The 13,592-nt window shown below is 34.4% G+C and overlaps 2 protein-coding genes across 2 annotated transcripts in view; both read right to left on the bottom strand.

The window, feature by feature from the left end:
* LOC112051814 (protein TIS11) overlaps window positions 1-7,319 on the bottom strand; it is a 60,579-nt gene extending 53,260 nt beyond the window's left edge. Inside the window, exon 1 of the mRNA XM_024090610.2 lies at window positions 6,592-7,319. Within this exon, the coding sequence (XP_023946378.1) occupies window positions 6,592-6,651 (60 nt within the window). The 5' untranslated portion in view covers window positions 6,652-7,319. The remainder of the gene's footprint in view (window positions 1-6,591) is intronic.
* A 4,926-nt stretch (window positions 7,320-12,245) lies between these two features.
* On the bottom strand, window positions 12,246-13,019 carry LOC128198873 (uncharacterized). The gene has a single exon (XM_052886324.1). The coding sequence runs from the start codon at window positions 13,017-13,019 to the stop codon at window positions 12,246-12,248; it is 774 nt and encodes a 257-aa protein (XP_052742284.1).
* Window positions 13,020-13,592: the final 573 nt, after the last annotated feature.

Raw genomic sequence — 13,592 nt, 5'->3', positions numbered from 1 at the left:
ATATTTATTATTAACACATACGCCCAAAGCAAAGGTTCCTTTTCCTTATAAATTAACTAGTAGACGCCGCGCGATTTCACCCGCATAGTTCCCGTTACCGTAAGAACACGGGGATATAATAGCCTATAGCCTTCCTCGATAAATAGGCTATCTAACACTGAAAGAATTTTTCAAATCGGACCGGCAGTTACTGAGATTAGCGCGTTCAAACAAACAAACAAACTTTTCAGCTTTATAATATTAGCAAGCTCCCCGCGGTTTCACCCGTGTAGTTTTCGTTGCCGTGAGAGTCACAAACGTGTCTTTCTATTGGTTAAAGAGTTTTCAAAATCGGTTAACAACCTCACACCTCTTTAAATATTAGTTATAGAAGTATAGAAAAGCAACAGAATAAGCATTTTTAACTCAGACCAAAAATCTAAACGTTTAATAAAAATATGCGTTAGTTTGAGTTTCATTTTGATAAATAATAATAATTGATTTAGTTTACGAAATATCCACGAAAACCCATCAAACATTGTCAACATCTTCTGTTAATGCTTCGGTTTCGCAGTTAACATGGCGTAGAGGATTTTTGGTCGAATCTGTGTGGTAGGATTAGTAGGATATTTGCAGAAACGTGGTGGACTAAGACCTAACTTCTCTCATTCTGAGAGGAGATTTGTACTCAATAGTGAACCGAATATGGGTTGTTAACTATTTATTGACCAAATCTAAATGACTAACTGATTGCTACACAAAAGTTCTCCTTATCAATGAGTATCAACAATTACACAGTACAAATATTGAAAATATAAATTTATCTCTGCGAAAACGTTGATAAGTCTGACTTCCTCTTAACTGATTATGGGTTTGTTTTATTTTTGCAATGTCGTTAAAACGTAGAGGACATGTGAAAAATTATCAGACTTTGGGACTTGGACGTACAGTTCACACCTGCCCCATTAAGCCAGGGGTCTCATATAAAAACAATTTAAAATTAATTTATCTTTATGAAAATTTTAACTTCATTTTAAATTGCAGCAGCTTCATTAATTTTATACGTAAGTATATTTTTATTATTAATTTCATAAACCTTGGCTGAGTTTGTTGTGGGCTCTTCTCGGACCGGAATCCTAGTGACATTATTACTTTTAAGTTTTCGACTTTAATCACCACCAATGACATAACTAGACGTTTCAAAAGTGCTTGTAAACTAAGCTTAATTGAAATATATGAATTTTGAATTTAAATAAGCAGTCGTAACAATTAACATGAGTAATAATAGTTTACAGACCAAGTAGATATGGTCCACCTGATGGTAAGTGGAAAACCATTGCCTATAAACAGAGCAATTATTCGCTCTGTTTATAGGCAAACGTCCAGTACGAAGTACTGTCCTTAACCTGAGGCTTAGGTGTTAAGAGTTGAGACTCATCATAATTTATCAGCCTTTTTGACCAGACCAGACCTCCCTCCCCTATAATAGAAAATGGGATAAAGACGGATGCATTTTTTCATTTCATTCGACTAAACGAAGCTTAGACAACACTGCTTATAAGGCAGACTTAAAGTTGAATGTTCTTGATGAAAAAATTTACTCAAATTTCTTCCAGATTTGGAAGGACCTCAAACCTAGGACCTCTAGATCCCAAGCTACATAAACTAACCACAGGACAATCTTAATCAACCAAGTATTTAGCATACAACAGTCTTTGCAAATATACCTAGGAATGGCCACAAATCCACAGCGCATATTCGCGTGTTAACGCATTGCAATCGCACGGTTCGACGCTTCTCATGATTACATGCCTTACTGACCAACTAACAACAAAAGAAATAATACTAATTCTATTATACGAAACTGACATTGTTTTAAGACGCGTTGGTATGTAAATAATTTTTAATTTCAGAGTTCATAAACGCGATCCATTCAAAATAATTCATTTATTCTGTGTTATGTAATCGACGCCATGATTAAAACCCTTTCATTATAATAAACTAGCGGACGCCCGCGATTTCGTCTGCGTGGAATTCAGTTTTTCACAAATCCCGCGGGAACCATGGATTTGCCCGGGATGAAAAGTAGCCTATGTAGTAAAATCTGTTTCCTTTTCAAATTTCAGCCAAATCGCTCCAGTAGTAGTGGCGTTAAAGAGTAACAAACATCCATACAAATTTTCGCGTTAATAATATTAGTAGGATTGTAAGGTAATCCTAATTTCGACTTCCAATGTTTTGTTAGGTAAATTTGGTAGATTACTTACCTATCGATTAAGAAAAGTTAATTTAGGTTGTGATATTTTGTAAAATTGGCACAAATACTGTATTTGCAAGTCAAATTACTTGTGTTGCAATTTTTACCGCACTCTTCAAATTTATTTCGAGCGTAATATTGAAAGGCCTATTTCTAATTGACTAAATGTCCTTAGTTTATAGGTAGTTGCCAATTGGTTGCTAATAACCATTATAAAGTACCTAAGCAATTATTATTATTTCCTGTCAAAGCTAATTACATATTCTATTTAAGTGTACACACCAGATTTCGTTATCTTTGAGGGGCACTTTTTGTTAAGGTTATATGGTAAACAATAAGGAAACCTCTATAGAAACTTAACATCCCACTTGCCAAGACTTTCCAATCGTTCCCCTCAAAATTTTGGAAGTCGCCAACAATGGTTGATCTAACAAAGGGGGATAGTTGAACAAAAGCCTTTTTATCTTGTGCCAAAAAGGAAAAAAAAATGGTTATAGTGAGCGGTTGTATTTGTAAATAGGCAGCAGGTAGAAGGTTGTAGGTGTATTTATGGAGCCCAACGGTTTAAAGGTTCTTTTTTGTGCTATTCAAAATAAAAATAAAAGAAATACGATGCACCTTTCAATATTCCCACTGAGATTTGAAGGCCGTTGTAACTCGCATACAGATTGTCATGAAAACGCAGCGAATGACTTTGCGAAAACGTGACGTGAAAATATAGGTTACGTATGCTATAAATATATTTTCCCTTTATTTATTTTTTGCTATCAGAAAACTACTTTTAAAGTGCCACAAAAAAAAATCATGTAAAGTAATGCGAAGGCTTGCACTGTAAAAAAATTATCAGACTATGGAGTTTTTTCTTTAATTGGAACACTAATGTAGAAAGTACTAAGAAATCTGCTGGAAATACAAAGGTGCTTTATTTACACCATATACCTACCAATTAAGATATTATTATTAGTATGGTAAGCTTAACAATTAATGCCTCTGTCTCTTCCAATTCCACTAATATCTACTTTACTTGTTATAATATTAGAAGTAGCACTAAAGATGCCTGATTTTAAAAACCAGTTTATGAATATTCACAACACGAGCTTATATTTTATACATAAACCGCTCTACCCCTCGCCGTATATGCTTCACGGAATACAAAACAGGGCAGCCCTGAGCAACAAGTGGCTTATATGCAATATAAAGAAACCACAAAAACCGTGAGCAGGTAGCGTATAAAAGAGCAAACGATTTATAACCATGTGAATTAGCTAATAGAACCGGTTTTGCTTCGCCATTACAAATAGGGTCCAAAACGCGTATGTCAAGCGATAGTCATCTTAATTACAAAGACAGAGGAGTCATTTCTACGTATAGTGTGATTTGTAATGCCAGCCACACCAGTCACACCACTTAACCGCGTCTGCTCTTACCCCTGCTGAGATTTGAAAAGGATTTGTCAAGCAATAACAACGCGAGAGAGATAGGTTAAAAACAAAAATAGGGAAATTAATACATAGCTAGGTTAAGGACAGAGTTGACACTTCTAATCTTTTACCTGGGGAAATTAATAGGTTGGCGTCTCTGGATCTTTCTTAATAAAGACAAGGATTGTTTAGGACACGTATAAGTAGATTCTGGTACCAAATATAATATCTTAAACTCATAAGATTAAGTCATATATTATAAAAGTAAATCGGTAAGCATAGTAAGATGTATAATAATAAATGTTAAGAGTTAGAGAACAAGTTAGTTCGAAGAACAATCTAATTCCCTTCTAATTCCTAGTTGAAGTTATTTTTTCCAAGTTTAATAATAAGGTTTTATAGCTCAACGGTAAAGATGCCGGGCTCGAGGACCGAGAGGTCATGGATGCGATCCTTGCCCGCTCGTTTTACCGACTTCTAACACCTTTTAGTGGAAGGCTTTGGCCGTTGCCTAGTTGCCTAGTTGTAGTAAAGCAATTTAGCATTCCAGTACGAGTTCGTGTAGGAACCGAAAGGGGTGTGGATTTTCATCCAACTCCTAATTAGTTAACCCGCTTCCAACTTAGATTGCATCATCACTTATCATCAGCTGAGATTGTAGTCAAGAGCTAACTTGTAAAAGATATAAAAATGAACTTTTTCGAGTCACAAGTTTGATGTCAGTCAAATACATGAAGTTAGAAGCGATTACCTAGATCTCCCTCACTGTTTCCTAAATATGTCGACGTACGACTTTTACTTTTTAAAGGAAATTGGCTCACAACGTGTTGGTTTAGATTCTTAAACTACCGCGGTATTAGACCAGTCTTGTAGCAAAACATCTTACAGCAATACGAATTTCCGTATGCATCTTGCTAGTAGTAAATACTGTACATCACAGTGATTAAGGATACAAATATTGTAAAGTACGCGGTCTATAAGTTGACCATGCACAGAAAACCATTTTCGGATGTTCGCGACGTACGGACGAGTTACCAATAACCATAACAACAGCTTGACAACTTTACAATCGCTTACGAAATTTTTAATAATTTGACATCTTTTTGTACCGGGCTACTAGTGGTCTATAAAGACATAACAAAATTGGCTTACATTCTTAGATTATTAATTCCAGTCAGTATCAATGACATTTCATTGACAGTTGCACACGCCATTTTACTAGTAAAATAACATTTCAGTGACAGTCGCACTTGTCATTTTACTGACTGGAATTAATAATAATCGTACAAAAGGTATCTAAGTACTTAAAAATATACTAAAGTACCTACACACTACCAACTACGCGGTACCTACCTCATCACAATCAGCCTATATAGGAGAAAGGATATGGAGCTTAGACCCACCACGCTGCTGCAATGCGTTACGTTTTATACCTACCTACTTTATTATAGTCTATACTGTACTTACGTTATTATTGGGTATTTTGTTCTACCTACTCCAACTCTAAAACGGATAACAGAACCCAAAAGTTGAACCCAAAATTTCCTTGTTTTCTAGGCTTTCACGTCTTTAAAGCTACATTTTCATCCTTTGAAATTAACCCAGACAAAACCTCGCTTTATTGATAAGCAATTGTAACTCTGTGGCTCAAGAATAGTTTTATCTATTCTAATTAGGCTGATAGGTACCAGTCAAGTTGCATTGTCTTTATTAGGCTGAAAATAATAAGGTAACTGGCAGGCATGTTGATAAGGACAAAACGTGTACGACACGCGGTGTTACTTTTTAGGTTATGTCAGTTGTTACGTTATTAGATAACAGTGTTATTGTTTCATGCCTACATGAAAAGTGAAACCGGCTTAATGTGTAGGCATTTAATGGCTGCTATTTTTTTTTTTAACAACTGACTTTACGGTTTTGGGTTCTAGGTAGGTATGTGGTGAAAATTAAGCAGGTAGGTGGTACCTAAAACAGGCTGTACAGGCTCTCAAAAATATTCCGATTTTTTGCAAAATTGTGATAGGCTAGGCAATGACCTCGATATGTCAGCTGTCATTTCAAAAGTGAGTTAAAATTTTTAAAAATTTCGTTAGCTTTTCTGTGGTAATATCGACATATTAAAACTTATGTTACGTTCCTATTAAGTATTTAAGGTATAATATAGGCTACTAAAAATGGTTTTTACGTGACATTAATACCTACCTACCAATTATAATTTGACCGCATACAAGCAATATAAAATCTAATTCTATTATCATAATCAAATCCACCAAAATTTACTGGAAAAACTGACTTGCAATTAGTTAAATAGTTCCCAAATACCTATTTGGATAAGTTTGTAGATCATTTTTGTGTAGGTAAGTAGGTACTATTAAGAATTATAAACCAAAATAGTTGTCTTATTTAAATTGATTGATAACGATTTGTTTATTAAGTTTCTTAGAGAATAGTTATATTCATGTACTATAAACTTAAAAAACTTACAAATACAGCGGAATACCTAATGGATACAAGATAATTTAGTTGACGACGCGACGTACATATAATAAAAGATAACGAATTTATTTACGACTCTCAGTAATCATAGCAAATAAAGTGCTTGTTATTTCATAAACACAGTTTTCGTAAAAAAAACTTTTGTTAGTCACATACACACCAGGACATTGGGTTTTTGTTAATAATATTTTATCATATCTAACTAATACTTATTTCTGCAGGTTAACCAAACCCGTGGTGGTATTGTCGTATGCATTCAAAACTCTTAAACTTCTCGTAACCCGTCATATTATTTTAAATTTTATTTACATTTCTCATCTAAAATGCCTTCTGTTGAACCATAGCTGATCACAGACATCTATTACAGACTTTGAGTAATTTTTTTTCGAAACTTAGTCGCGGGTTTGAAAGTCAGGTAGGTAAATAAACTTTGCTTACCTTTAAGAACAGTTCACCAAAGTCGTACAGCGCAGACTGATGCATTATGGCAGTAGACATTATGTAAAACCAACTCGACACTAATTACGATCCAGGTTTTCGATGCTTCTTTTGCGTTTTTTATAGTTCAACTTAACAGATCCACTTAGCACGAATTTCGAGGTTAAACTCACAGTAATTTAGCAAGTTGGGACAAGTTCACGATGCTTTCAACGAGAATTTTTAGGGAACCTTTGAAAAAACAGATTGTGAAAAATGTTAGTGAATTTGATGATGCGTTTTTGTTTTTTACGGTCGGTGACCACAGATTGAGTCCGAACTAGTTGGCTGAGAGCAATATTTTTTTATTATGCCCTCCACGATTGAGCCAGTTTTATAATTTTTGAACACAAATTCGCAACCGTTGCGAAAATGTACAAAACAGTCCTTTGTTTCGAAATGTCTTCTTCACTTTTTTTCGCGTCTATACGGAAATTCACAAATACTGGTCAAAACTCTGCGCGAACTGCATCGAAGTAAACTTTAGACAATAAAAACTTTTTTATTTGTCCAACTTTATACTCCAAAACGTTTATAATTCTGGCTGCATAAATGTCGCAAAATAAAAAAATAAATCGAAGTGTCAACGTCCGCGCAAAACGCACCACACGTTCATTCCGTATCACGCTTGCTCGCGCACTGAGCGTGAGCCTGCAATTCGGTTCGCCCGAGTCGTGAACCGGCAGCGGGCGGGTGGATTTTGTTTTCAAATCAAACAGCACGATCACGTTTTGAAGCGAGATTCGTTTTCCGATCGGGTGCGTTCGTATGATGTCGGCTATATTCGTTCTGTATTGTTGACACCCGCTACAATAAAAATGATAAAACCCTTCGCGGTTCCTTCTCTCTTGAATTTAATAAATTGTATTTTTTCCAAGTTCTAACAGGTAGATAATTTGCTTATACCCAGTACCGATTTACTTTATTTGACAAAATAACAATGTTGCCTACTTTACCACAGACTACTCAGTACTAGACAAGAATATCCCAGATCTCAAAGACATTTTATAGGTACTATAGACATGTTACGTGCCTACAAAATTACCGCAAAAAGTGAGCCGAATTTAGCTACTCCACTGAGCGCAACCATGCACAATTTTGTGTTTAATTCTATTATAGGTATTACGTAGGTATATTTATGTATATACAGTTCATAAAGTTACGAAACCACAACTCGACATTGTATATGTATATTTAGAAGAAGAAGAAGAAGAAGAAGAAATACTTTATTGCACACAAAAATACAATTATAAATTGAAACATTAAAAACGTAAATTAAACTTAGCATGCAAAGGCGGCCTTATTACTATAAGTAATCTCTACCAGGCAACCCCTGACGAGAGAACAAAATTTTAGAGAGAATTTAGGTAATTTTTATTTCAATAACTTTCGTTGTTTACTATGCAACTCAATGAAATGCGGTCAATTAGCCGCTTTTGTTCGCCTCAGTTTTGACGCGCTAGTGACATACCTATCTCTATTATAAAATCTTTGCCAGATTTGCCATAGCTATACATCTACAGCTAATATCATAGACTTAGACCTAAAGTTTGTGGTTCTACTGAAAGGATTTTGAAAATTCTTTTACCACTAGAAAGCCACGTTATTTTTGAGTGTCATAAGCTTTTGGTATTTTATCCCCATTCCCCGTATTCTCACCAGAACGGGGCTAATATTTTAAGTATTATAAGTAGGTATGTAGGTAGGTACAAAATGTGTACAGTGTACCTATAACCTACACGTACTTACTTAATAAATTTATATTAATTAATTTTATAATACCTTTTATACTTGTACATTTATGTTTTCTGTGCCTGTTACAAAATAGTGCGTAGTTTGATAAGGTACAATTATATGATAATAACCCAGTACACGTTGTACCGGCTATTTCAAACCCTTTTAATGGAGAATTTTATACATTTTGGTGAGGAAGTGCTAAAAAATAAACGGCCAGAACGGTGAACAAACGCAAAAACTTGTAATTTTAGAGCTGGTTCGACCAATCGAGGTATCCACCGCCCGCGCTTGTTCAGAGAAAAGTACTATGGTCATGAACGGAGCGTTTTGGAGACTTATGCTTAGTTCGGACTACTTTAGTATTTTAGTCAAGTACGAACAATTTTTAGATTTACCGCCCAAAAATCGTTCGTACTCGACTAAAATACTCAGAACTAGGCATTATAGTACAAAGTTTTAAACCAAAACGATGGTCAAACCTTCGTCATGTTTTAAAAGCCGTAAGTTTGTCAGGTATAAGTAAAAAAACACATTATGCGACTAGAATTATCGTAAACAATGTTTTTACTTTCTGCGTGAAACATACAGGTGAAATTAAAAGAAAAAATCGGTATAGACTTATATAAATTGTATTTGATGGAAGCTTATTTCTAAACAATTTATATGAATTAATACATTTGAATTAGTTTATAATAATAATAATAATAATAATATAGCCTTTATTTCCAAGTACATAAATTACAAAAATTTTTACAGTTTACATTTTACATTTTTAAAGTTTTTTATTTTTTTTTTTTTTTTTTGTTACAAATAAACATTAACATTTCATTAAATATTAAACATGTCAATTTATAATTTAATTGATATTAATTTCATAAGTGTTTGTGTCAGAAAGGAGATTTCTCAGTCATTGTTAATGTTCATTTCGTCAATTTTAATTTTATTTATAATGTCATTTATTCTTGGAACGCCCATTTTTGAGCATAGGCCTCCTCCATTTTTTTCCATGTGTCCCTGTCTCTCGCCAACCTTGTCCAGGTAGTCCCCGCTGCGTCGGCGATGTCGTCGCGCCAGCGTCGTCGCGGCCGGCCTCTCGACCGGCGCTCTTCGCGTGGGTACCAGTGCAGTACCTTTTCTGTCCATCGCCCGTCTGATGTTCTTGATATGTGTCCAGCCCAACGCCATTTTAGGAGACATGCCAGTTTTGCCGCGTCTATGATTTTTGTCCTTTTTCTTATTAATTTGTTTTGAATTTTATACTTAATTTTTAGGCCTAGCATGCTTCTTTCCATGGCTCTTTGGGAAACTTGTATTTTATAAATTATGTCTCTAGTAATTGGCCACGTTTGACAACCGTATAAAAGAGTTGGCGTTACTATAGAGTCCATTGCCTGTTTCTTGAATTTTATGTCCATACGTGACTTAAATATATGTTTTAAGGACCAGTATGTGGCCCAAGCTTTTTTAATCCGTCTTTCGACTTCATCAGCATAGTGTCCTTTGAAGGATACGTTTTGACCCAAGTACACATACTCGTCTACATATTTAATATCTTTGTCTTGTATTGAGACTTTTAATTGATTACTATTTGACATTACGCAAGTTTTTTCCAAGTTCATTTCCAAGCCACACTCTTTGCTACGGGAATCTAGAGTGTTAATCATATATAAAAGCTGTTCGTGATTTTTTGCTAATAAGACAATGTCGTCGGCGAAGCGAAGATTGCTTAAATATTCCCCATTTATATTAATTCCTAATCCCGTCCAATTTAACTTTCTAAAGATATACTCCAGGAGAGCAGTAAAAAGGTTAGGTGAGATTGGGTCACCTTGTCTTACTCCCCTTTTTACTTCGAAGGCTTTTCCTCTCTTTTCGAGTTTCACTATCGCTTTGCTCTTCGTGTATATTTCTTTGAGGACATTTATATATTTTTCGGCAATATTTTGACTTCTCAAAGCGCACCATAAGGATTCGTAAAAAATTGAATCAAATGCTTTGGAGTAATCAATAAATGCTATGTAAATTGGTTTTCCATACTCTACATATTTTTCCATAATCTGGCGTAGAGTAAAAATATGATCCAAGGTAGAGTACTTACTTCGAAAGCCTGCCTGTTCTCGGGGTTGGTGAATCTCGAACTCTCCTTTCAGCCTATAGAGTATTATGTTTGTAAATAGTTTATAAAGCCCCTGTAATAAACTAATAGGACGATAGTTATTAATATCCTGGGGGTTGCCCTTTTTATATAGTAATGTTATCACAGAAGTTTCCCATTGTTCCGGTATTTTTTCTTGTTTCATAATATCGTTGAATAATTCGGTTAATATAGGAGTTAATGGCCCGGCTATTGCTTTGAGAGTATCATTCGTTATGTTGTCTTCACCTGGGCTTTTCATACATTTCAAGGAGTTGATACCGCGTCGGATTTCACTCTCTAGAAAAACAGGGATCTCTGCTACATTATTTTCTTTCATGTTGATTTCCATTTCATTTGGCGTGTTGTACAAATTTTGGTAAAACTTAGTAGCTTCCCTAATAATGGTGTTTCTATTCGTAGTGGTCGTGCCTGATGAGCTTTTTAGAGTTGGTATCCACTCTTTAGTATTGTTTAAGCGTCTATTTCCACGTTTTACAGATCTCTTTTTATTCAATTCCTCTTCAAATACCTTTAACTTGTAGTTCTCTTTGTTCTTTTTTAGAGCTTCCCTAATTTTTTTATAAAGATATTTTAAACGTTTCTTATCCGAGTCTGTTTTTAATACTTTGCTTTTAAGTTCAGTTCTTTCGGAAATCAATTTCCTTACTTTGTCTGTAACAAAAAAATGGATTCGATCTTCTTTTTTCCTAGCTGGCAATGTGTTGACGCTTTCACGAATTGTATATATAAGATTTGTATACGATTTTTGAATGTCATTGGTAGCTTCTGTTGATTTTGATAACTCTGTAAAAGCATTTTTTACGTGTTCGCATTCAATTGGCAGATATCCTGACCGATTTCTTCCAAAAGTTCTTCTCTGTTTGGGTGTCTTTTTGGAAATGGCAAGAGTAGCTCTGACCAATCTGTGGTCAGTTGGGTGCGAGGTGTTGATTACTTCCATATTTTGGATGCAGGATGTGTCATCTTTTTTGGTGATAAAGAAATCGATTTCATTCAATACACGTCCATCAGGCGATTGCCACGTCCATTTTCGAGTTGGTTTCTTTTTAAAGTGGCTATTCATTATGTATAGTTGATTTTCGAAACAAAAATTAATAAGTCTTAATCCTCTATTATTTCGGGTTCCATATCCCCATGGACCCATTACTGTATTGTCGTCTGGTTCGGGATAACCAATTTTTGCATTGAAGTCTCCCATTACATACGTTTTTGATAGAGTGTTTTCTAGGACCAATGAAATGTTATTGTAGAGACACTCTAGTTCTTCGTCAGACGCTTTTTCGGTTGGTGAATAGACTTGAATTATACTGGTTGGGATAGTATCTATGTTTATATCCAATCTAGCGACTCTATCAGAAATGGCCATAAAATCTATTACATTATTTTTAAACTTCTTTTTAACCATAAATCCTACGCCGTTTTTCCCACTTTTCTTTCCTGTGTAAAACAATATGTAGTTGTCATGCTCTATAATATGTGTACCTTCTTTTTTAACTTCTGATAGTCCTAATATGTCCCATTTGATATTTTGTAGAGCATGTTCTAATTCTTCTAGACGGCCAATTCCTACAAGAGATCTTACATTAAATGTACCAATGTAATATAGATGCTGAATGGAGGGTAGAGGTCTACTACTCCCTCGGGGACCAGCCGGCTTGGGAGAGATATTGTTTGTATTTATTACAGAATTTTCTACGGATTGGAGAGAGGCTTTTCGTTGCTATGGTCTTTGTGTCTGTTCTATAGAATTTGTAATATTATTTTGAGACGATGAAGATGTTGTGATTGGTAGAGTTGGTTTCGGTGTCATATATGATTCAATACTGGTTTTGTTCTTTTTACGAGTATTATTGTTTAACAGAGGTTGGTTGGTTTCTGGTAGAGCATCTGGGGAGGCAGGTGGTTTTCTTTTATTATTTCTATGTTTATGTTTTGGGCTTTCTTGTAGAGCTCTTGTTTTATTTAATAAGGGGCTCTTTCTGTTTAATGTTATGATTTTGTCATACTTTATCACAACATTTTCCCCTTTTTCTCTTCTAGATAAAAATTCTTCTTGTAACTCTTTCCTTTTTTGTAAAATTTTAGGTGTGAAATCCTCTTTTAGGTAGACTCTTGTATTTTTTAACAAATTCTTGCTCCGTAAGACCTTCAATTTTAAACCCATTGTTGTTAAAGTTACCACGACAGGTCTAACATTCCCCTTCTTTTTCCCCAGTCTCTTCACCGACTCTATGTCTCTTTGATCACATGGTATCTTCATAACTTTATTTAATAAGTCCAATACTATTTCTTCCAACTGACTGTAGTAATTTTCTTGTTCTTCTAGTCCGAAAATTATAATATTCCTTTTCTTCAATTGTTGATCTAGTCTATCTAAATGCATCTGCTGCTGTTCTAATTTTTGTTCTAGTTCTTTCGTTTTTACTTCTATATTTTCAAATTTTTGGTTTATATTTTCATTTATGGTTTTTAAATCTTCCTGTACTTTGGCCATGTCTTGCTTTTGGCATTGCATATCTTCCCTAATTTGCATCAAAATTGTCATAATTTCGTCCATATTTATAACAGCGCCCTCTATTGTTGAGTAGTTAAAATTCCAGTGCTTCCACCTAGTGAGAAGTTTGCGAAGTATTTTAGAATAGGTAATTTGTTTTTCTACTCGTCAATAGATGGCAGTAGTCATATAAGTCTTGTATTTTTGGGATTTTAATATTATTATTTCAATACAATTTAGTTAGAAATGTCGCTAATTCAGTATGTCAGACGTTAATTTTGTATAGCATTATTGTTCAAGTCACTTTTATTTCGATTATTGTCCTTTACGTACTCATTAAATAATGTCCATGTAGGTATGTCAATAAAAACGGTATTTCATCATTTTCACTTTAATTCATATATATGTCAATAATTATCGTCACAGTCACTTAAATTTATGTACTTACAATGAAAAAACTTGAATTAGTTTACTCATATCAAAATCAATATAAACAATATTAATTTCGTATAGTACTTGGAGTGAGGGTCCAAAATATACCAATTTAAATAAAAAAATGCACTGCAATATATT

Source organism: Bicyclus anynana, chromosome 16 (assembly GCF_947172395.1).
Source record: "Bicyclus anynana chromosome 16, ilBicAnyn1.1, whole genome shotgun sequence".
Lineage (NCBI taxonomy): Eukaryota > Metazoa > Arthropoda > Insecta > Lepidoptera > Nymphalidae > Bicyclus > Bicyclus anynana.
Note: the sequence above shows the minus strand (reverse complement) of the source record. Positions and strands in the feature narration are given on the sequence as shown.

Bases quoted from the DNA above. Each gene is read 5' to 3' on its own strand.
- LOC128198873 (XM_052886324.1), bottom strand. From the start codon at position 13,019: ATGGCCAAAGTACAGGAAGATTTAAAAACCATAAATGAAAATATAAAC.